The following is a 23,919-nucleotide window of genomic DNA, read 5'->3' as shown; positions in this document are numbered from 1 at the left end:
CTATATGGTTTAACGAGCATCTGCAGTAGAAACTCATAGAACCATCATTAACGCAGTGCAATTCAAGTCACAACTAACCTTTTACCTCTCATTATACAAAATACACAGGTAAACGCAACTATACTAATCACTTCCCGCAAATCTAATATCATACAAAAAGATTTAATTACATAAATACAATACTACATTACAACATGCCTTGTTCTCCATTATTGTGATGTAAATGTAAATGGAGGTGTGTCGTCAACTTCTTAGATAGGTCATGTCAATGAGAGCGAGAGAGGGCTGTAATCACCAGCTGAACATCAAGCGCATTCTTCCCACTAAAGCGACAATTTTCTGTCGCAGTATATCCATAACGCTCTACAGTGTGCCAATATCTTTATTGTATCATCTCTCTTGGCACTTGAATGCACGACATTAGTGTTAGGACATGGGATTGGGTACAAACTTGGGATGTGTAGCGGCATAAATGGAGGAATTCACATCAGTTGTAAGGTGAGAAAGAAGATGCTGTACATCTGGTCGCAAATTTTCCAACGCTCGACTGAAGAGTACCAGAACCTCGGCTCTTGGCTTACTTGTGGATTGCACTGGCCCACCTTGTCCCTCATAGTGGATAACATGATGGCTGAAAACCGAGTATGGTATAGTAAGTAAGTGGTGAAATAAACTTACATGAGTACCCCTTCTCGTTCATACATACTTTACATTTCCGCATTTATACAATAATTAAGCAGGATCAAAAACACCAACACCTACTTTAATTTCAGTATAGATATGAGTAAAGAAGGTATTTCTGCAATAGAGGGAGAAATTAAAACGTAGGCAAGTACTTACAGGAAATCGATAATGTCGACTATCTCCGATGCCTGAGCAGGATAGAAAGAGAAGGTGGTTGAGGAACTATTAGGGCCATATATGGGGTTATGCATTTGCTTATGAAGGTAGGTACATATTTCCTCATAAATAGGTATCTGACTGTTGCCATATTTTCCTCATTTACACCTTCCACCACCACCACCACTACTCCATTATCGAGTTCATTTGAGCTTTCTATTATTTCCTAATAATTCTCCTGTTTCAAGATTAAAGATGAACTCTCTATTGCATCTACATAAATAGTTCGTGATTTCAGGCGTGTTCTATAAGTGCAAATGCTGCGCTTCCATGTATCTCTTTTGAGACTTGTTGTTTCTAGTGTGATATTGAACGTTAGTTCTTTGAATGCAATTGGTTCTGATGCTCATATTTCTTTAACTTGTTGCAGAACAACTGTTTTCAGCCACTCTCAGACAGTTGTGGTGTGTGGTAATTGCCAGCCTACTGTAGGACGTGCCAGACTCACTGAAGGTTGCTCTTTCAGGAGAAAGGGAGACTAGATTATTAATATGAAGAGATCATGCACTTAGCTTATGGTTTTTGAAACTGAACTTGTTTAGTTACTCGTAGATCTAAACTTCTGTTGTCTTTTGTACTGTAATTCCTAGAAATTTGGGGGTTTAGATTTTATGTGTTGAGAATTCTCGTTAGAAGCGGATGGTTTCATCATTAAGTACATTGAATGGACCAAATTCTCATTACATTTTACCCTTATTTAGTCTTCGGTTCATTAAGTCTGGTGTGGTCCGGTCTGGTCCCGGACCGATGAGCAGCCCTAAGAACTAATTCTCATGGTATTTGTCAAAAAAGACAAAAAAAATCCCCTAGTTTCGAGTTGGCAGTTATGAGAATTTTGCGCTACGTCGTTGAAAAAGTAAACGCTCGGGTAAGTCAGTCATCATAACTCAACAAGTGTATACAATAAGCGCCTGCTCATGCATATAGTGTTTTATAATAAACCTCCTAACCCTATCCTCATGCTCTTTCGTCTCGCCATTTGATAAGAAATTCATTGTTTGGTTAGTAAAATAGAGGTAGAGGAATTTAAAGGGGAGGAAAAATGGATCCCTCAATTTTTTTCCTCCAAGCCAAATTACTCTCTCCAAAAATAATCACTCCCCCTTCATTTCCCCTACCCTTCCTCCCTCCCTTTCTTTTTCCTCCAAATCTCCTGTTCCGGGTGTAATTCCGGAGCAGGATTTGTGACCACGTAAGCTTGATGAATGACGTCTTTTTGCTTGTCTCTTCCTTTCGGTCTCTCCTGTAAAGATGAACAAACTGAGGGTTCGGCTTGGTACCGAGCGTACTCACTCCGACGCTCAAGTCAGTAAACTTAAAGGGATTACGTTGTGTGTTAACTTGACAAAGTATATTTTAGAGAGATAAGGGAGTTTATACCAGATTAATAGTGAGTTTTGGGATAGTTTTCGGATCCTTTTCTCAATGAGAGAAGTGGAGTATTTATAGACTTTCACCTTTTGTCACGTAGTGGCCAAGTGGCCAAGTGACTAGCAGGTGGAAAGACTATCTTACCCTCGGCCGAGGGACCCATGCCGGGCCGACAGGCCTGGTTGACTCCATGCCGAGGGGACTGGATGTGAGTACGCGGATATGCTTCCCGGCTGGCTAGTTGCCTAGCCGAGACCCAAGTGACAGGCCGACAGGCTGCGTCGGTTAGGCTGTCTAATACGTTGACTTGCTGTCTTCTGGCTTTGACCTTGCTCAATATGTTGACTCGGTCAGCGGGTGCAGAATATGCCCCATCAATTTGCCCCCAGCGTAGTCTATGCCGTGGTATGGACCTTCGATGAGTGTTGAGCGTATTCTGCGCATGTTGAGATTCTTCCTCGGCTTCTTCTTCCTCGGCTTGGTTCTGTTCAGGCCGTACCATATCCCCCCTCCACATGGTTGTGTAATGGACATCCAATGTGGAAAAGGAAAATGGCGTTGGCCGAGACCAAGGTTGAGAGTGCCGTGTGCTTTCAATTGCCCCCGGTCGGTGCTGCCAAGCTTGGTTGATCAGCTGGCCATTAGCAAGTGGATACCATGGAGCGTGTCGAAAAAGTTTTGTCACTGTGTGTCGATTGACATTCCGTGGCTGCATGCTCGACACCTCCTTCAGCCTTTACCTCATTTCTTCAACCACTTTGTAGGGTCCTTCCCAATTGGCCGTCATTTTACCATGGATGTTTCCTTTGTTTGTTGCGGCCGACTTTTTTAGGACTAGATTTCCTACTCTTAAGTCCCTTTTGTGGACCCTACGGTTGTATGCTCTTCTCATTCGGTTTTGATATACTGCCAAGTTGAGCCGTGCCGTATCTCGACTTTCTTCGACCAGGTCTAGGAGGCTCTCGTGCCTTCCTCATTTTCGACGGGTCAAAGGTTTGCGTTCTAAATGTCGGCACCGCCGCTTCAATTGCGGGACGGCCTCGGACCCATGTAGACAAGGTGGAATGGACTGTACCCCGTTGCTTCTTTTTCCGTGGTTCGAAGTGACCAGAGGACGCCGGGTAGTTCATCAGCTCATCTTCCATTTAGATCTTCAACCTTCTTTTTCAACCCGTTCAATATTGTTTTATTAGCTGCCTCCGCCTGCCCGTTGCTCTGAGGGTGGCAGACGGAGGAGTATGCGAATTTGATACCGAGTTCTTCCAGCCAATTCGTCACCATGTCACTCCAAAACTCTCGGCCGTGGTCAAATACCATGACTTGGGGTAACCCAAAACGAGTTATGATGTTCTCCCAAATCACCTTTCTTACGGCCGCCGTGGTCTTGGCAGGTACCGCGACAGCCTCGACCCATTTGGTGAAGTAGTCAACGGCGACGATCAGGTATTTCCTTCCTCCGGAGGCCGTCGGAAATGGTCCTAGTAAATCCATCCCCCATTGTGCAAATGGTAGGGGACTAAGTACCGGTTGCAGGTCTCGGGAAGGTGCATGTATTACCGGAGCATGCATCTGACAATTCTTACACTTCTTGGTCTTTGCTCTGGAATCTTTCAACATGGTAGGCCAGAAGTAGCCGGCTCGGAGAGCTTTGTGGGCTAGCGTTCTCGCCCCCATGTGGTGTCCACAGATGCCTTCGTGAATCTCTGTCAGTATTAGCTCCGTGTCGGCTGGGCCAACACATTTCAAAAGTGGTCTTATTACGGACCTTCTATACAATTCTCCTTCGAACACCAAGTACCTTGCGGCGATCCTTCTTATCTTCTGAGAGAGACTGCGGTCCTCCGGTAACTCTTTTGTTAGTTTGTATTTCATTATCGGAGTCATCCACGTCGTCTCGGCTTCGATGTCCCCCACCATGCCGACGGTCTCGGTGATGCTTTTAGCATTCCTGATATCCACCAGCACGGTTCGACTGACATTCTTGATGCTTGAACTGGCAAGTTTTGAGAGAGCATCGGCTCGGTTGTTCTCAGACCTCGGGATGCACTGTATTTGGAAAGATTTCAATTTTGCGGTGTCAGCTTTTACTCTTTCCAGGTACCTTACCATCCCATCGTCTCGAGCCTCATACTCTCCTCTGATTTGGTTGGTCACTAGGAGTGAATCTGTCTTCAACACAATATGTTCCGCCCCGGCAGCTCTAGCTAACTCGACTCCAGTTATCACCGACTCATATTCGGATTCGTTGTTTGAGGTCGAGAAGGTAAACTTCAAGGCGTACTCAAACTCGTCCCCGTTAGGGCTGGTGATAAGGATGCCGGCTCCTGAGCTGTTCGCCGTGGAGGACCCGTCGGTATACACTTCCCATACACCGGGATGTGGTTCTTCTTGATATGTGCACTCAGCCAGGAAGTCTGCAAGTGCTTGCTCCTTTATCGAAGGCCTCGGCTTGTACTGAATGTCGAAGCCGGAGAGCTCCACTGCCCATTTGATAAGTCGGCCGGATTTTTCGAATTTTTCCAATGCTTTTTCCAATGGCTGGTCGGTTAAGACCGTCACGGGATGTGCGTCGAAGTAGGGTTTTAACTTCCTTGCGGCAACGACGACGGCGAAGGCTGCTTTTTCAATCAGTGGGTAATTTCTTTCGGCGGGCAGCAGTGTATGGCTGATAAAATAGATTGGGTGTTGCTGCTTATTTTCTTCTCTGACAACTACGACACTGACCGTGGCCGAGGTAACTGCTAAGTATAGATATAGCGTATCCCCCAGCGTCGGCCTGGACAGGGTCGGGAGAGTTAGAAGGTGGGCTTTCAGTTGTTTGAAAGCCGCACTCTGTTCCTCCCCCCCAGCAAAAGTCTTTATTCCCCTTCAACACTTTGAAGAATGGGGTGCTTTTGTCGGCCGACCGAGAGATGAAGCGGGCGAGAGCCGCCATTCTCCCGGTCAGCATCATAACCTCTTTTCGATTCCTCGGCTCCGGCAGGTCCAGTATCGCTTGAATTTTCTCTGGATTGACATCAATTCCCCTGGCGCTTACAAGCACGCCGAGGAACTTGCCGGCCGGACACCGAAGTTGCATTTCATTGGGTTAAGTTTCATCTTATATTTCCTTAGTGAACAAAATGTCTCGCTTAAATCGGCCAAGTGCTCGCTGTCAGACTTGCTTTTTACAATAGCATCGTCGACGTAAGCCTCGATGTTTCGCCCTTTTTGATCTTGAAACACTTTGTCCACCAGCTTAGTGTAAGTTGCGCCAGCATTCTTCAAACCGAACGGCATCATTTTATACATGTATGTGCCGTTACCGGTGATGAATGCGCACTTATGCATGTCTTCTTCGGCCATAAACACCTAATGATACCCTGAGAAGGCGTCTAGCAGGCTTAGCATGGTGTAGCCTGCCGTTGCGTTAATTAAACTATCTATTCGAGGTAAGGGATAACAATCTTTTAGACACGCTTTATTAAGATTGGTAAAATCAACACACATCCTCCACGCCCCTGATGACTTCCTCACCATTACAACATTTGCTAGCCACTCAGGGTAAGTACAAGGCATGATAAAGCCCGCCTCTAATAGTTTGTCTACTTCGTCTTTGATGGCTTCATCCTTCTCGGCCGAGAAGTTCCTCATCTTCTGCTTGACAGGGAGAGCGGTGGAGAGTACGTTCAGCTTGTGAACGATCACTTCCCGGCTCACTCCTGGCATCTCGGCGGCTGAGTATGCAAAGACATCTTTGTTCTTCCTCGGCGGGTCAAGGAGATCGGCTCTGAATTTTGGCTCCAGGCCGACACCGACAGTTACGGTGCGCCCTGGGTCAATTTCCACTTCCTCGGTCTCGGCTCCTTCGACCATGCCGACGTTGGTGTGCATCGGATCACCCTCCTGCTGTAAGGATGGGCTCTTCCCTTTCTCTGATTTTTTCGCCACTTTGAGCGATTGCATGTTGCACCCCCTGGCAGATACTTGGACATTGACTATTTCGTCTCTTTCGTCCTTTGAGACGAGTTTTTGCGCTTCCCCCCGGTCTGAGACATACATCAATGTCAGGGCCCGGATGGACATCACTGCATCGGCCTCGCTCAAAGTGACTCGGCCTATGAGAACATTGTAGGCAGACGAACCATCAATGACCACGAACTCAGATAAAACATTCTTGGCCGCATCGGCTTGGCCAAACATCACCGCGATCGATTGACCCCGGGGGGTACCGGGCGGCCGGAGAAGTCAGTATAGCGGGTTGGTGCGAGGGGCTCGGTCTTCAATCTTCGAGACCGAGATTGAGAAAGCACTCCCTGAACATGATGTTTGTGTAGGCGCCTATGTCAATCAGGCACCTTTTGACCAAGTGGTTGGCTATGTCTAGGTGGACTACAAGCGGGTCGCTGTGCGGAGCGACGACTCACTCGTAGTCCTTCTTCCCAATGGTTATATCGGGGATTGTGGAAGCGGGGATCGCTGTTTTGGGCACAAAGTTGATGGCTTGGTATAGCTCATTCAGGTGTCGTTTGTGCCCATTAGCTGACCCACCGTTCTCGTTCCCCCGGATGACAACCTGGATCACTCCCATTCGCTGGAATACTGATTTTCTATTTGCCCCGTCGGAGCTTGTTTCTGGGCCTCCAGCTACATACTTGCTGAGGGCCCCCTTTCGGATCAGCTCCTCGATGGCGTTCTTCAGATGCCGACAGTTGTCGGTCTTATGGCCGGCTTGGCCGTGGTAATCGCAAAACTGGCTCATGTCGCCGTCCCCCCTCGCCTTGGGGGGCCTTGCCCATTTCTGCCCTTCATTCTTGCTTAGGGCAAAGACCTCGGCCGGTGATTTGACCAGGGGGGTTAGACTGCTGTACCGCTTCTGGGTGTATGGTCCCGAACTCCCCCCGGCGTCCGCCGAGTTCTGTTTCCTATTAAATCTCTCAGGCCGTGACCGATTTATGTCACGGCGACCTTCATCAACGTTCTCCCGGCGGCTCTTCCTCTCTGGGTGCCCAGATTCGCTGTGGCCTACCCAGGTCTTGTGATAGTCCTCCACCTTTACGGCTCGGTCGGCCATTTTTCTGGCGGTGTCTAGGTTGAGGTCCTCGCACTTGATCAGCTCGTTTTTGAACTCGCCTTTCGGGAGACCTTTCATCAGTGCGAAGGCCGCCAGTTCGGTGTTCAGCTCTCGGATCTGCTGAACCTTTGCGTCGAATCTCTTCACGTAGCTTCGTAGAGACTCGTCCTCCCCCTGTCGGATAGTGAGGAGATCTGTAACGCCCCGTAAACAACAGGAATACAAAATGGTATATTTTATTAATAGCAGCGGAAATTACAGAGCGTTACCGCCGTATTTCCCCATACCGAGAAATACAAGGCTTACATTATTCTTTAGTACAACCAAAAAAAACTAGTAACAAGTTTTATTGATAGGTCTATCTTATTATGATACATTATCCTTATTCTATTTCCTTGCGTCAATCTCACTCATGCCCTTCCCTGTTTCCTGTACCTGAAAAAGATTAATAAAATAAAGGGTCAACCAACCACCTGTTGAGTATATTTCCCATAACCTCCAACTCAAATTAATATAATTTGGGTCATTATTATTGAACAGGGCCACATTACGGAGCCGAGACTCCCTTAGGCTATGCCCTCCTCCGTGTACACAGGATAACAATCTTTTCCTCTTTTTCTCTTTTTTTTTCTTTTTTTTTTCTTTTTCTTTCTTTTTATCCGGATATAACGGGGCGGAGCCAATTGCCGAGCCCCCTGCCGAGCTCACTTCAGAGCTCACATCCATGTACACGGGATAAAATAATAATGTGGCCCGGTCCCTTCCAATAATAATGTCCCGGATGGTACATTGGCCAAATGTACATCTTAGCAATGGTATTTTAACATTACCACTATCACGTGAGCATTATAACGTCAATTATTAACACAAACAGTACTACAGTCATATCTCACGTAAACCACACTACGTAAAATATACAAGTATAACATAACTTTATCACATAAACAATAATTCACTTACATTATAATATCAGTTAAATAATTATAATGATAATATACTTACTCATTATATTAACTTAAGACGAATGGGTAGGAAATATACCTTATACATGGATCACCTCACCAAAAATTTGCTACCATATTTTCTACGTACATAGTAATAATTATTACTACATTTTTTTTCTTGCTCTTCCCCAAATTCTTCTGTCAAATGAGCATGGATCATTGCCTATTTATAGCTTTTGTATGTCGGTTTATGTGTGCTACGTGTTGACATTTTCCATTAAATGAAAACTTGTGCCTAGGCTTGCTAGATTAGCATTCTCACGTGGCATCAATTTCACCACACATTTAATATTTTTCTTTTTATTCTTTTAGGCCATGTGACAAAATTCCATTAAACTATGCGAAAATAGTAAAATATCTTAGATATTTTTTTTTACGGGTTATTTTCTTTTAGATAGGTCTAGTAAAAATTTTACGGGTAAAGTTATTATTGAGTCGGATTTCAACCGAACTATTTTATTCTTATTCCAGGGTCTTACCTATACTAGGTTATTATGCCTTTCGAATTTTATTAAGTCAATATCTCCCTCTAGGATTGATTCCTTTCATTTGTGTACCTTCTCGTCCCTAATAAATAAAAATTCTTTCCCCTTTCAAACAAAGAATTTTCTTATATCGACTAAATAATAAAAATTTACTCGGGGTATCACAAGATCCGATGTCTCCACGGCCCTTCTCTTGTTGCAGGCGTACTGGGCTATGAAGTTATCCCTTAGGTCGGCGTAGCAGTATACCGAACCATCAGGTAGCCCCTTGTACCAACTCTGGGCCATCCCATGCAGGGTCGTTGGGAAGACTCGGCACCATACCTCATCAGGCTGCTCCCATACCGACATGTACGACTCGAAAGCCTCGGCATGGTCGGTTGGGTCGCTATCCCCTTTGTATGATAGGGGCGGCAGCTTTAGTTTAGTCGGCACAGAGACTTCGAGGACATAGGCACTGAGGGGCTGTCTGACCACGTGTCGAATGACACGCGGCGATCGGCTCCTCGTAACCTTAGTCCGGCTTCTCTCCATCTGGCGGGAATGGCTCCTTGTTGTCCGACTTTGGAGAGTCGGACTTCTTTCACTTCTTCGGGGCGGGCCTCGTTGTTGCCGCGGCGACGCTGTCCTCCCGCGAGTGGGGGAAGGACTTAGGTCTGCCACTGGCATCATGGGCTCCGCCGGCGTCCTAGTATGCACGGCTCCTTGTATCGCCCCGGACAAGTTGTTCGGGGTCATTTTATGGGCCCTGGTCACCTGTGGGTACGCTGCCGTCACCGTCGTTGCGGCGGGGGTGATCGGCGTACTACCCATCAGGTCCAGGAATAGCTTTAGTTTGGCTGCATCGACCACATGTCCCATGACAGTGACTTGGCCGGTAGGCAGCGGTGTTTCTGGCTCTCTTGGCATCCCGTACGCCGGTTCTATGACTCGGCCGGTGGGGGACTGCCCGATCTCAGAATTAGGAAACGTGTCATCCTGGTAGAATGCAGTTTCGTCACTCACAATTATTTCTTGTTGTTTTGAAATCTTCTTAGCTCTTTGAATGGTTTTGTTTTTTTTTTTGTTTTTTTTGTAAGGGAGGTGACTAGCTTTTAGTATCTATCCCCACAGACGGCGCCAATTGTTCCGGGTGTAATTCCGGAGCAGGATTTGTGACCACGTAACCTTGATGAATGACGTCTTTTTGCTTGTCTCTTCCTTTCGGTCTCTCCTGTAAAGATGAACAAACTGAGGGCTCGGCTTGGTACCGAGCGTACTCACTCCGACGCTCAAGTCAGTAAACTTAAAGGGATTAAGTTGTGTGTGAACTTGGCAAAGTATATTGTAGAGAGATAAGGGAGTTTATACCAGATTAATAGTGAGTTTTGGGATAGTTTTCGGATCCTTTTCTCAATGAGAGAAGTGGAGTATTTATAGACTTTCACCTTTTGTCACGTAGTGGCCAAGTGGCCAAGTGGCTAGCAGGTGGAAAGACTATCTTATCCTCGGCCGAGGGACCCATGCCGGGTCGGCAGGCCTGGTTGACTCCATGTCGAGGGGACTGGATGTGAGTACGCGGATATGTCTCTCGGCCGACTAGTTGCCGAGCCGAGACCCAAGTGACAGGCCGACAGGCTGCGTCGGTTAGACTGTCTAATACGTTGACTTGCTGTCTTCTGGCTTTGACCTTGCTCAATATGTTGACTCGGTCAGCGGGTGCAGAATATGCCCCATCATCTCCCAATCCAAATACACCCTAAATGTAGTGAGAACAATCTTCATCTGTTCATTTGTTTATCTTAAGATTTGTTCAGATTATCAGTAATTATAAAAAACATGCAATGCTCTCACTAGTGAAGAGTTAAGAGGATTTTTGATGTGAAGTGTTTTTTGATTTCAACTTAGCTTGTGTTTATAAGCTCACAAGCCTCTCTATTTATACTACTCAAGGGAGGTTACATGATAAGCATGCCACACACACTTGGCACACCTTGCACTACACCTAAGACACTTTGCTAAATTATTTATCTTATACTTCGGTGTTTACACCTAGCATACATGAATAGTACAAACAATTTACCCTAATAGTAAATTTGGATTATTTATTTACATTTACATTTCCTTGTCTTATTCATATGGTGTAATTCATAAGAGAAGAAAAACTCGTCAAATGGTAAATATATCATCACCAAGTATTGAAGACAACATACCATCACAATAATGTGCTCTGCGTACGAAGTACATCGCTATATGGTTTAACGAACATCTGCAGTAGAAACTCGTAAACCATCATTAACGCAGTGCAATTCAAGTCACAATTAACCTTTTACCTCTCATTATACAAAATACACAGGTAAACGTAACTATACTAATCACTTCCCGCAAATCTAATATCATACAAAAAGATTCAATTACATAAATACAATACTACATTACAACATGCCGGAACAAGATGAGGACCGCTAAATGGTTCTCCTTTAAGGACTACCTCGCCTTGTTCTCCATTATTGTGATGTAAATGGAGAAGGTGTGTCGTCAACTTCTTAGATAGGTCATGTCAATGAGAGCGAGAGAGGGCTGTAATCACCAGCTGAACATCAAGCGCATTCTGCCCACTAAAGCGACAATTTTCTGTCGCAGTATATCCACAAGTCCACAACGCATTTCCGCATTTATACAATAATTAAGCAGGATCAACTTACATGAGTACCCCTTCTCGTTCATACATACTTTACATTTCCGCATTTATACAATAATTAAGCAGGATCAAAAACACCAACACCTACTTTAATTTCAGTATAGATATGAGTAAAGAAGGTATTTCTGCAATAGAGGGAGAAATTAAAACGTAGGCAAGTACTTACAGGAAATCGATAACGTCGACTATCTCCGATGCCTGAGCAGGAACTAATGGTTGTGCTGTCTTCCCAAAGACGTCTACTATTGCACCAAGTAGCAAAGAGAGAGTCTACACGATGATATGAAGGGGTTACCAAATGTCGTGGGCCATAGAAGGATATGTGGAGAAAGAGAGGGACATGGAAGGGCCAACAGAATTAAGTGATATGCGGTTTGCAGTTTTAGTTCTTAACATATAAGCCGCGAAAAAAAAGAGATGATTAGGGATTCAAAATACCAATGTTGATGCAAATTTTGTTAACATTTAATTAGTTCAAATGCAAACGAGCAATTTTTCAAGCATTGACTCCAGAGTAAAAATAGATAGCACGGCATTTAACACCATAATTTACACTCTAGTTTCTGGAGGTACATGAGTTATTGAGTTCCTTACCTTGGCGAAGAGTGTATGAGCATTTGCAAGCCTTGGGAGTAATGGACCCATTATTCGGAACACTATTCTCAACATAGCAACGGAAGTTACTGGCCTTAGTTGCTTAACAATGACATGGGCCCCCTCCAACCATTCTTGTGGAAGATTGCTAAAGAATGAATGAATCAAGCCAACAATGTTACCTGCATAATTAAAAACTAATAAGAAACTGTAAACTAGCATGGTTCATTCAAAATTTGACACTCCTAACAGTTTCAAAGCTCCATTGCAACATTCAACCGCAAAGAATAAATGTATTTTGCATTAGGAAAACATTACAACAACATTACCCAAACTCTGTCGGATGTACACATACTTACCCTTGTGTTAGGAAAACATTCTTAGAAATTAATTCATTCACACAACATTACTTTGATTATTTCATAAGAATGTGGACACAAATTTCTGGTACAAAAATTGGTTCACGGGATTGAGATGGCAGACACTACCAAAAAGGCAAAAAGCGACATTATCTAAATGACGCAAAGGACTCAAGTCTGTGGAGAGGAAAGGGGATGCTGAATGTAAGAGGTGCTTTCTGGATGACCCATAATGAAAATTGTGTCAAAAATTGCATCAACAAACCTCCTACCGTGCAATGCTATATTCCATGACATTTCAAAAACCAAAGCATACCAGGAGTTTAGGTGCACTGAAAATGGAAATAATGGTAAATACTAACAACTTAAAAATTAAGTGCATTACAATTACCAAATACGCAAGCATTCGTAGGCAACCAATTCATCAAGCCTATTCGGACAACCTCATTTACAAATTTCATATTAACAAGCAAGCAATAGGACAAAAGTCACTTCACCTTCAAAAAGTGAAATTATTATTATAACAAGATCCACAAAACAATCATTACACTATGCCGCCCTGAATAAACAGTAACAAATGTGGAGAGCAAAAAAAAATGAGATGCAAATTTTTGGCATAAAATTTCGCAAAGTCCTTGCGAAAATTGAAAATTCGAACTGTAAAATAGCATAAATTTATTACCTATTGCTGTTGATGTATTATCTTGAGCAGCCCATGTTGGGTCCAACAAAGCATAATTTACAGTTGAATCTAGCTCACTAGGAGACCTTTTGCCGTCACTGAGCCACCAACTCTCCTTAACTAGACGTGCCACCTCAAGATACAATTGCACATGGAAATCTTGTGGAAGCTGGGCAAGTAAAAGACCACAAGCTTGAATCAATAAGCAAGATAACTGTTGACAAGTATACCCACTCCGAGAGACAAAATTTGACGTATTTAGCCCTGAAATTGGCGCTGTGGGTCTGCTTGCATTCATGGAATCTGTGCTTCCGCCAGAAGGAGTTGGGAGAACAGAAGTTTGTCCAGAAACATTTGACGTTCCATGCAAAATTGCAAACCATTGCTGGACTGAATAAGCGTTGGTTGTATATGAACAACAACTTGAACCAGTGAGGCCACACTTTGAGCAGCTGAAACTGGAAGAGATAGCAATTCTATAACTGCCGTTTCAAGCACCAGTTGTGTATATGTACCAGGATCTTGGATCTGATAGAAAGCCTTCTGAACATCAGAAGCACTTGTTGTGCCAGACTGACTTGTAGCGGGTGTCTTGTTCAGTGGACCACGAATTGTCAGATGCGAACTATCTACGAGAGACCCTGTCTTTGAGGAGCTACTGAGAGGAGGTATGACATTATTTACCAGACCCAGCAACAGGGAAGCAAAATAATCCGGAGGTGGGCACGTTGCAGAATTTGACAGGGCAATGTGCTGTGGAAATGACTCTGAAAATGGAATCTGAACCAAAGAGGGGATTAGAAAGTGAATAGCGATCATAAATTACTCCAGTTTCTTAACCCCAGGTGGCGGGGTGTGTTCAAGCAAAAAGAGGGTAGGGGATTTAAAGTCTCTTATTTGGATAACAAATGAGGGTGAAGGGAAATGAAGGGGGAGTGATTTGGAGGGATTCAATTTCTCTCCTCTAAGCCTAATCAAAATCTCTCCATAATACACAAGATTTGGAGGGAAATTGTATCCAAACACTCATACCCCATTCCTCGCTTTTAATGAGATTCTAAGCGAGTAACAAATTTAATTTGAAGACTTAGGAAGATTCCAGGGACTACAGAGCCAAACCAATGGAAATTCGCAAATTTTAGTTTTTTTTTTTTTCCTTTTGCTTTCTTCTTGGTGTGTATAGGCCTATAGGGGTGTCAATATGGCAATTTGAATGCCACTGGTTTCGAATGCAAGTAAATACCAGTCATTGAAGGCAATTTAATGTGTTTTTTTGGTGTTGATCAGAAGTATCCCCTATCGACAGTTGATGCAATCTCCTTCGGGGTACTGAGGGCAATTTAATGAGTTGACCCCTCCCAAGTTAGGAATCATTCACAAGAGTTAGGAATCAAAGCGATTTGTATAGCCATTAACAGCTTTGCGGAGCTTGATGAATTGGGATTCAATATCAATCGAGCATTCCACAACTAACTCCTTGATGGGTAATTGTTACTTAATGAGACGTTTTTTCCAAGTTTCTGGGTAATTTTACTCCTTGATGCATTTGTTTATCACTCGTCAAGAGCTTCAGCAATCCGTATTTCCAGTGAGTAATTTCAGAATGTGGGTCAATATGAGTTTTCCCTTTTAGGGTGTGCATATAAAACAAGGTAAACAACTGTTTTTTAAGCATAGTTATACACTGAATAAAACATACGGATTATCTTACAAGAGTTTGAACCTAAAAGTCATGCATGGTATCCTTGCCGTCAACTTGTACAGTGGTGCACTGGTGCATGGATCTAGCTTACTTGCCCTGGGATTATGATCGAAGGTCCAAGGAGGTAGCTTCATCTTATGCACCTCAACTTGACAAGCATCAGCATGACAAAGGAGGCGATTCTTGGAGATAAAAAATAAATCTTCTAAATTGATGTTTTTATATAGAGAGAATTATAGACAAACGAGTTAAATCAAAACTCATTAGTCGAAATAGAATTCAGGTAAGAACGAGGTTTCACGATCTCTGTTCTAGACTTCAAGCATCCAATGAAAAAATTTGAACTTCAACATTTGTTGTCAAAACTTGAAAGTAAAAATCCTAAGAACCGTCATAATGATTGTTAGTTTAATGTTTTCCACGATCAAATTATGATATGATTGGTCCTTGAGGGATGTAGTGATGCAGTCCTGCTACTAGATTGTAATTTGATGCAAAAAAACACTATTCATGGTAGTACTGAATATCCGACTCTCCCTTTCATCTGTTACCCATTTTGGCTACTCGAGGTCCCAACACAGTCATTAATCATTATGCAACTGAACAGTTCGGAAATGGTGGGGGGTTAAAAAATGACCAGCATTCTAGTTTTCAACATGATGAGAAAAGTTGGCATTATTGATAAAATTTGCCAAAATAAACTCAGAATATCAAATCAGCCTTCGTTATGAACCGAGAAAGTGAATAGACTGATGAGTGATGGCAAGTGTAAGGCCGTAACCAGCATATTCAAATATTATGAATTTTTCAGTCTTCTATTCTAAACGCTCAGAGAGAGTTCGAATTTCGTAATACCTTTATATTAGTGTGTAAAATTTAAAATAACTTCAATGAAGGAAATGAAACAACCCAGGACAGTGACAGAGGAAAGGCGGGTTCATGGAATTTCAACAAATTAAAACATTTAGACTGCTCGTGCAGATTATGTTTTATTCTCAGTCATAACTGACTAAAGAACAGATAAACGTGAATGTGGAAAACACTCAGTCCAAAGAGATACCTTCACCAATTGTGTGAATCCTTGTTCTGCTGAAGCTTTTTGCTATAGGAGTTTTCCAGTTAATCCTGCAGTCGGACCAAAAAAACACAGCCGAAAATTTACATCTAATACAGTGGCAATGATTAACAAAGCAGACGGCAAGAGGTAGTTTTTCTACAGAAAGAGCTATTTTCATATTATTTTCTTAAAAAAGTCAACTAAAAAATGTGAGATAATAGCCACCACATTTCTATTGATTGCTATATCTAACAGATACCTCAGGCATGAAAAAAACATGGTCAAATCTGATGCATATGATAAGTGGTTAAGAAAAGACAAAAGCTTACCTTGCAAGATTTCGATAGAGGCTGCAAAAATGATGACCTGAAAAAAGCAACTGCCTTGCCGAGCGAGGTTCTATCCAAGTCTGCCACACATTTATCAAATCAATTAGTTTTTTTGATTAATTCAGAAACAAACTTTCTTTTAGTTTTTGGATTAATTCAAAATCACACTTTCATTTATTCGATTAGCAAGATGCTTATCAGGTTCTCCCTCCAATTCTCTGACTTTGTCACTTTCCTAATTCTAAGGGGGTTTGGAAAAATAATTATAACATTCTAATGTATAGGACTAAGTACTTCCTAAATACTACATAAAAACTAATGACAAAATATCTCGTGAGGAACGTTAACTAAAGATCAGAGCATATGCTTACCAGTTTCAACATCACTATCCATACTTAGTGTTAAGTTCCTCCAAAAGCTGCAAATTTATACAGAAAAGTGTCGGAAGATGAATCCATATTCCATAAACAATGAACGTAAAGCCAACATATGGCCTGCACGATAGGTTGAAGTGTTGAACTAGTATCCAATTGGATAACATGAATACGCATTCAATTCGAAGTGCCGCACTAACTCACCTGAGAAAGTGTAGGAACACTGGTAGGATCAAACTCCTCGCACCTGCAATATCGAAAGAGAGTTTCTTGAAGAAACCACAGTCATGTCTATGATAGTATTATAACTTCCAAACATGTTCAGAGCTTGAGATAACTCTGTTTCATAGAGAAAATTTAATACAAACCTCCATATCAAGCCTGGGGTAGACATACGAGAACACAATCTCTTCAACATACCGACGAATTCCCTGTGCCTTAAACGTGATTCCCCCATCTCAAATCTTAATAAAAACTTTTTGACAGGTATCTATTGATCAACACTTCAGCTAATACGTAATCAGTGTTATGATTTAGAAACACTCACTAGATGAGAAACTGAAGGACAGAGAAAGAGGGTGAAATGATTCATGTTACGCATGTGAAAGAGATTCAAAGGAAGCTCAGAACAGGCTATTTTTACAGCTCCATGAAAGTTTAACTTTGCTTGTTGAATTATAGTGGCATGAAGTATGATACAATATTGTTTTAAAGTGTACAATTCTGGGTTATATTAAGAATAGATCACACACTTGTACAAAATGGTAAATAACTCTGCAATGCATTGATGAAGTTAATGGATGGGAGCAGCCCTGGTTTCGATCCAAAAATGCGACCAGAAACATGCCCCAAGATTTACTTTAACACAAAAGTTGTTACACCCAGCCTTGGCATCTACTCCCTCTAATTTTCTAGATTTGCATCAATTTCCAAAATTCTCCACATTATGAACCAAAAATTGTGAATCCAAAAAACCAGAGGGCGTACATGAACTTCTCCAAAAACAAATACTCCTATAATATCATGTTTGCTTCCTTAGCTAGAGCAGTACCTTTTGCTTCCCAGATTGCAGAAGCTGTTTTCAGCCGACCCCAAATCATTTTGGGATTAAGGCTCGGATGCTGTTGTTGTTGTTGTTGTTGTATTGCAGAAGCTGTTTTAGTTGGCCCCATCGAACCACATTAACATCTTCTTTACTCATGGAAGATCTTCGACTATTCTGCCGTTTCCCTCGGAGCTAAGAAGTAACTGCTGCAATACACCATATACAATATAGATGAAAGACTACAAGGCTGAAATGCAACAAACCAGTGTCAGTGACAATAGGAATATTATTGATAACAAGCCAATTCGAATTTGAATCACATACACTTATCAGGAATCAGGTCCAACACTTTCTCATATCAGGAATCAGGTCCAACACTTTCACATACACTTATCTGGCTACACAGGAATGTCTCCTCAAAAAAAGTTTTCAAATATTCAGTGTACGATCTCCTGCAAAAATTAGATATGAATTTGTGATACAGATCAATGTAAGGAAACCAAAACAAAAAATAATCGCAGGCACACTTACGCAAGAAATGGATGAAGAGCAGGACCACCTAAAGACACCTTTTTCAGACTGTTCTCATTGCCCTGACAAGACAACATAGCAGGCTAAGCAAGTCTTTCACAGTTACTAGGTATAACCAGTAATCAAGGCAACTATGGGTGCCCATCTGGCAAGATATAAATCACCTTATACACGTGAAAATAAGCGGTTATAGCAGCTCTTTGTTCATTGGTTAACCTGCAAAGAAAGTATGACACCCAAGATTTAAGGATTTTCCTTCATATCATGAAATACCGAACATCAAGATCATTTTCAACTTGTCTCTATACCTTCTTGTTTTTGCATCACAAACCAACAATGTACACCACGTCGACCACTGAATACCCAAAGGATGTGATTGAAACCGCAATCATCTGTATACGAAAGCGATAGTAACATTTTCAGAGATGTAACATGCTCAAGTACAATCACATATAATGCAGAAAACATCACATTCACTTGCCAAAGTAAAATTCTAGAGGATGAAAGCACAAATAGTAATATCAATTTTTTGGTAATACATAAATCTCATTGAACAAGCACAACTGAAAACAACATTTCATTTTAATAAAATAATGGAGTACATAGATTTAAGGCCGTCTCAGTTCTTAGCAAAATCAAAAGTCTAGGTAATAGATTTTTAGAAAGTGAATATCAGCAGAAAGATGACAGGTCGAAAATTATACACATTATAAGTTAAATACCTCTAAGAGCAAAGTTTCGACAACTTTAATAGTAATCGGCATCGAAGCCAACAATCACAACATATGTCACCCCGGAGCGGCAAAAAATCGACATCGTCGTAATCCGTCATATCCTGCAAAATCAAATGAATCATAAGCAAAAGGCATACTAATTTACCCAATATGTTGGGCGATACGGAGTGCTTAGTAGTTGCATATCATACTATATCAAATACGAGCTCTCTCTCCACAGGAGTAATTTGTGCATAGGCGTGTCGCTTGGATGGTCAGAGAGAAGTTCAAGTACACGATAATTAGACAAAGAATAGTCCATAGGTCAAATTTTCGAGACGCAAGTCTGCGGAATCATGTTTTGCAAAAATACCACGTGTAATTCAAAGGAATGATCATGCCAAAGATGAAATGTACTCTGCCACTCGCTATGTAGAGCATTATTTTAATAACTTGACTTTTGTAAGGTGGGTTTTGAGTGGCGAGTATATTTTTTGGTGTGGCGTTATTATCACCGATAATTCATCAAATGATTACCAGCAAAGACAAAATTTGCTTATACAGTTTGAAAAACAACTCTAAAACACAATAGAAGATCAAAAGGCCAAGTTGACATAAAATTACACCAAATTGTCCACCAAAAAAAACTGTAATGGGAGCAGGTTTATTTCAATGACAGCACTGAAGTAAGAAAGCATTCTGTTCAAGAGCACATGTTTTATATGTTTTTCCATGTTTGAGTGTTCCACATTGACAAAAGAATGGTGAGTGGATCAGATTTTAAAACAAGGAGTGACTCCTATTTCTAATTGTTTTAAGATAAACCTCCTTTAGATAAAGTGACTCTATCGCTTCCTTACAGGTGCAACCAAACCCTTCTTATAAATTGAACACATTCAAACTACGGAGTATATGCCAACTACAACTAGAAATTCCCTCAACAAATGTACTGATTCAGTTAACAACTTAGTTAGAGACCCAAATACTGTACGGTAAAAACATTCCTAAACCAGGTACATACATGACACATAAAAGTAGCTTCCGTCACAACTCACAAACAATAAGAAGTAACACATGATAATCAAACAATGATATGAGTAATATAATATCAACCACCAAAATTCAAAATACAAACAAGAAGAGAAACCATACATCATTACAAAACAGGGGCCGATATCGATTTTGAAGGGGCATTTCTCCTTGACTGAGCTCTCAAATTCCGCAACACTCTTAAATGATTGATAGCGGAGATATATATCACTATCCAATGTGAACGAAAATTCCCTTCTACTAAAGTATGACTGATCACATGAAGGATGCTTTCCATCTACCGATATCTGAAGAACACAAAAAGATTTCAGATTTCAATTACATTAAACTACCGAAAACTACGAGAGCAAAATGACGTATCGCGAAATGATTACCGTACCATTTCCGTAAGACATCCATTTGAACATATCGAATACGGAAACAACTTCATTTGAAATATAACACACACAAGTCAAATTTCATACTCATCTCAAAAACAAAAAACAAAAATTATATCAAAAAAAGACGGAAAATGTATAAAACCTGGATCTTACCGTAGTAAACTTTGAGATAATTAGCATTAAATTCATCGGCAATTGCATTTCCTTGATTAGGGTTAGGGTTTTGAAAATCGGGGCCATCAACTAACATATCATCTCGTCGATTATCAGCATCTTATCGCATCATTCTAAATTATAACCTTGATTTCACAAAAATTATAGGATTAAAATTCGCAAATCTTAGGGTTTGATTATTGCAATGAAAATTATAACAATTGAGCTAAGATTAAGATAAATTAACAAAGTGATAGACGACAATACCTGGATGATTAGGGTTTGGAAAATGGATGTTCGATTGCAGTCGGAAAGATGATGATTGAGAGAAAGAGAGAGAGAGAGAGAGAGAGAGAGAGAGAGAGTTGCGCGATAAATTTAGGGTTTTGGGAAATGGCGGGAACAAATTGGGGATTTTTAAGACAAATTGGGGATTTGGCGGGAACAACGGCAAGTGAAAATTGCGTTAGACTTCTAGACTTTGCAGTACACCTCGTTTAAAACTGCTTTAACTTGATATATCCTTAAACAATTAGTCTCCCTTGTGACGGAAGGTATCCGTCACAACAAAGAGACGAGTTAAATTGATACCATATTGTTATAAATGGGCGAAAATGACCCGTCTAGCATTGGAAATGACAAAAAGAGAAGAGAGTTCGATCAAGCTCTTGACAAATGCGAATTTCAGTGGATTTGGAAATTAAATATTCCTCCTAAATTGAAATTTTTTCTTTGGAAAGCCTGCGTTGACGGCCTTCCAACAAAAAGTAGACTTCTCAAGAGTCATATTGATGTCCCACCTCATTGTGTTCTGTGCAACAATCCTATTGAAAACAAAGATCATTTCTTTTACGAATGTCCCTTGATTGGGTCTGTCATCCAAGACCTGAACATCATTAGTTTCAATGGGTTTTTGTCAAATTATGATACTATTACAAATCAAAGTTTCTAACGAAACTTAATTATCTCAAGGATTTAATTCTAAAAGATGACTTTATAAAGATTATTTTTGTTTGGTGGAATGCATGGTTCCATAGAAATGATATTATCTTTAATAATGTTAATTTAAGTATCAGCAAACTTATTACTTTATGTAATAATAGCACTAAGACATGGAATGTGACTACATTTAAGGATCTCAACAATCCCGAGGTAGAAGAGTCAGTTAGAAACAATTTTAATAAGGAAGAGATTTGGTGGGATAAACCTACAAACGGTTTCCTAAAGCTAAATTTTGACGGATCGAGAATAGAAGGTAATAAAGCCGCTTTAGGATATTCTATAAGAGATCACAATGGTAAAGTCGTTTTGTTGGGAGCAAAAAGTGCGGATCCAATAGTATCCTTGTTGCGGAAGCACTTGCTTTAAAAGAAGGTATTTTAGCAGCTAAATACTTAGGAATCTTAAAGTTAATTGTAGAGGGTGATAACTTATGTGTTATTAACTCGATTCGAGGTACTTGGCAAATTCCGTGGGAAATTTATAGTATTATCAAGGATGTGAAATTAGACCTTCATTTTTTCGATGAAGTGGTAGTTAAACATTGCTTTCGTGAAGCCAACAAGGTTGCTGACTTCATGGCTTCTATTGGACATTCATGTCCAACTCTTTCGAGGTGGTTTGATAGCCGGTAGCTTCAACTTAACTCCCTCATTCGAAAGGATGAGATAGGTTGGTCCTACCCTAGAGGATCAACCTAGTTTTCTTACCTAATAAAAAAAAAATATATATATATATATATATATATATATATATATATATATATATATATATATATATGGTTGGTTGGGTTTCCTATTTTGACGGTTTCCATCCCCTCTCCCATCAAATTAGTCTAGAAAGTCACAAATCAAATAATTTCCTTCCCTCTCTCATCAGGTTTTCTCATCATCCACAACTTCTCTCTTCAAACCCTAGAAAAACCCAGATATTCATTATCTTCATCGTCTTCATCATCCCCGATCTCGCAAATTTGTCTTCATCATTATTCATCGTCTTCATCACAATGGGCAAGAAACAAATGGCTAGGAGGACACCGCCGAAGAAAGCAATGGATGGTATGATTTTTGTTTAGGGATGTTGATTTTTTTTAGTAAACCGAATAAACAAATTCGTCTTCATCATTATTCATCATCTTCATCATTATTTTTGTTGAATAAACCAAATAAACAAATGATTATTTTTTATGTATATAAACCGAATAAACAGATATTTTTGTTGAATAATTATCTTTTTTTTGAGTATTATGACATTATTGTTGATTAAAATGTGAGTATTATGACATTGTTGTTGAATAAACACTGTCAGATAAGGATTTTACAATTTTTTTGTTGAGTAAACACTGTCATAATTATTTGGGTTTTACAATTTTCTTGTTGAATAATGCATGCATGTAAATTTTTGGTTGAATAATTTATTGGGTTTTACAAAATTAACTATTTCCACTATTGATGGATGACTAGGTGATAAGAAAGGTAAAGGGAAGATTTCGACGCAGAAGGGTAAAGAAAAAGCGAAATCGGGGATTTCCTTTAGAGATCCGGTGGATAAGCAAGAAAATGAAGAGAGTGATGGCTCAGAGGAGATTTCAGAGGAGTTGGAAAACAGTGGTGAGGAGGAAGGCAGTGGTCAGGAGGAGGATATGGAAGACAGTGATCAAGAGGAGGAAGGAAGTGATGAGGAAGATAAGCATGTGACGGAGTCAGAGGATGGGGGTTTGGCAGACGCTCTTGATAAAGTCGTCAAAATGGCAGCTGCTCTTGGTGTAAAGAAGAAGACGAAGGAAGAATCGTCTGTGGTAAACGGTAAGCTTCATATGTGACCATTTTATTTGACGAATGTGATGAATTTAACTCGATAAATGTGCCCTAGTTAGCGTTATGTGGCTCTGTTAGGGTGAATTGAGGTAATATTTACAGGGTAACAGATATGCATAACACATGGTCACAAATTTGACAGTTGTAAAATGTATCCACATTTGTTGTGATGAATAAATGTAACTGTTTGTTAGGCTGGTCTGAACTAATATTGACAGGGTAACAGATATGCTAACACAAGGTGACATATTTGTCATCTTTAAAATGTGACGCATTGTCTTGTGATGAATAAATGTTAAAATGTTAACATATCCTTGTGGCATGTATATGTGATGAAATGTGACCACCTTAGTGAAGGGTACTTGCCTGAAACTGGTAACATCATCTGTATAACACATGGCGACATTATTAAATCATTATTATGTGACCATTTTTGTTGGATATTGTGACCATCTTAGTGAAGACTGCATATAGTAACATCTGTATAAAACATGGTGAATAAATGTTAAAATGTTAACATATCCTTGTGGCATGTATATGTGATGAAATGTGACCACCTTAGTGAAGGGTACTTACCTGAAACTGGTAACATCATCTGTATAACACATGGCGACATTATTAAATCATTATTATGTGACCAT

General features: G+C 40.8%; 2 protein-coding genes across 12 annotated transcripts; one reads left to right on the top strand and one right to left on the bottom strand.

Annotated features, from left to right (window-relative positions):
- Positions 1-47: 47 nt before the first annotated feature.
- Positions 48-18,574, bottom strand: LOC141643895 (mediator of RNA polymerase II transcription subunit 23-like). 11 transcript variants are annotated; one of them, XM_074453278.1, is made up of 13 exons: positions 18,475-18,574; positions 18,331-18,382; positions 18,167-18,228; positions 17,642-18,087; positions 16,795-16,837; positions 16,588-16,634; positions 16,217-16,296; positions 15,891-15,955; positions 14,840-15,012; positions 13,129-13,908; positions 12,088-12,269; positions 11,660-11,763; positions 48-631 (listed from the first exon to the last, which is right to left on the bottom strand). In XM_074453278.1, exons 4-8 carry the CDS (start codon positions 17,760-17,762, stop codon positions 15,950-15,952), a joined length of 297 nt encoding a protein of 98 aa, XP_074309379.1. In that variant the 5' UTR covers positions 17,763-18,087; positions 18,167-18,228; positions 18,331-18,382; positions 18,475-18,574; the 3' UTR covers positions 48-631; positions 11,660-11,763; positions 12,088-12,269; positions 13,129-13,908; positions 14,840-15,012; positions 15,891-15,949. The 11 variants fall into 11 exon arrangements, with proteins under 11 accessions (XP_074309379.1, XP_074309378.1, XP_074309377.1 ...); XM_074453277.1 differs by lacking the exon at positions 14,840-15,012 and having other exon boundaries at positions 17,642-17,838; positions 17,960-18,087; positions 18,475-18,573; XM_074453276.1 differs by lacking the exon at positions 14,840-15,012 and adding an exon at positions 16,959-17,027 and having other exon boundaries at positions 16,588-16,710; positions 18,475-18,531.
- A 3,868-nt stretch (positions 18,575-22,442) lies between these two features.
- On the top strand, positions 22,443-23,450 carry LOC141631799 (uncharacterized). Its single transcript, XM_074444423.1, has 2 exons — positions 22,443-22,519; positions 22,925-23,450. Exons 1-2 carry the CDS (start codon positions 22,468-22,470, stop codon positions 23,281-23,283), a joined length of 411 nt encoding a protein of 136 aa, XP_074300524.1. The 5' UTR covers positions 22,443-22,467; the 3' UTR covers positions 23,284-23,450.
- The last annotated feature ends 469 nt before the right edge of the window (positions 23,451-23,919 follow it).

Source organism: Silene latifolia, chromosome 2 (genome assembly GCF_048544455.1).
Source record: "Silene latifolia isolate original U9 population chromosome 2, ASM4854445v1, whole genome shotgun sequence".
Lineage (NCBI taxonomy): Eukaryota > Viridiplantae > Streptophyta > Magnoliopsida > Caryophyllales > Caryophyllaceae > Silene > Silene latifolia.
Note: the sequence above shows the minus strand (reverse complement) of the source record. Positions and strands in the feature narration are given on the sequence as shown.

Coding starts and splice junctions, on each gene's coding strand:
- LOC141643895 (XM_074453276.1), bottom strand. CDS start 13,426: ATGAATGCAAGCAGACCCACAGCGCCAATTTCAGGGCTAAATACGTCA. Junction 12,270..13,128: donor TAATACATCAACAGCAATAG/GTAATAAATTTA, acceptor TTAATTATGCAG/GTAACATTGTTGGCTTGATT. Junction 11,764..12,087: donor CTCATACACTCTTCGCCAAG/GTAAGGAACTCA, acceptor ATCATCGTGTAG/ACTCTCTCTTTGCTACTTGG.
- LOC141631799 (XM_074444423.1), top strand. CDS start 22,468: ATGGGCAAGAAACAAATGGCTAGGAGGACACCGCCGAAGAAAGCAATG. Junction 22,520..22,924: donor GCCGAAGAAAGCAATGGATG/GTATGATTTTTG, acceptor ATGGATGACTAG/GTGATAAGAAAGGTAAAGGG.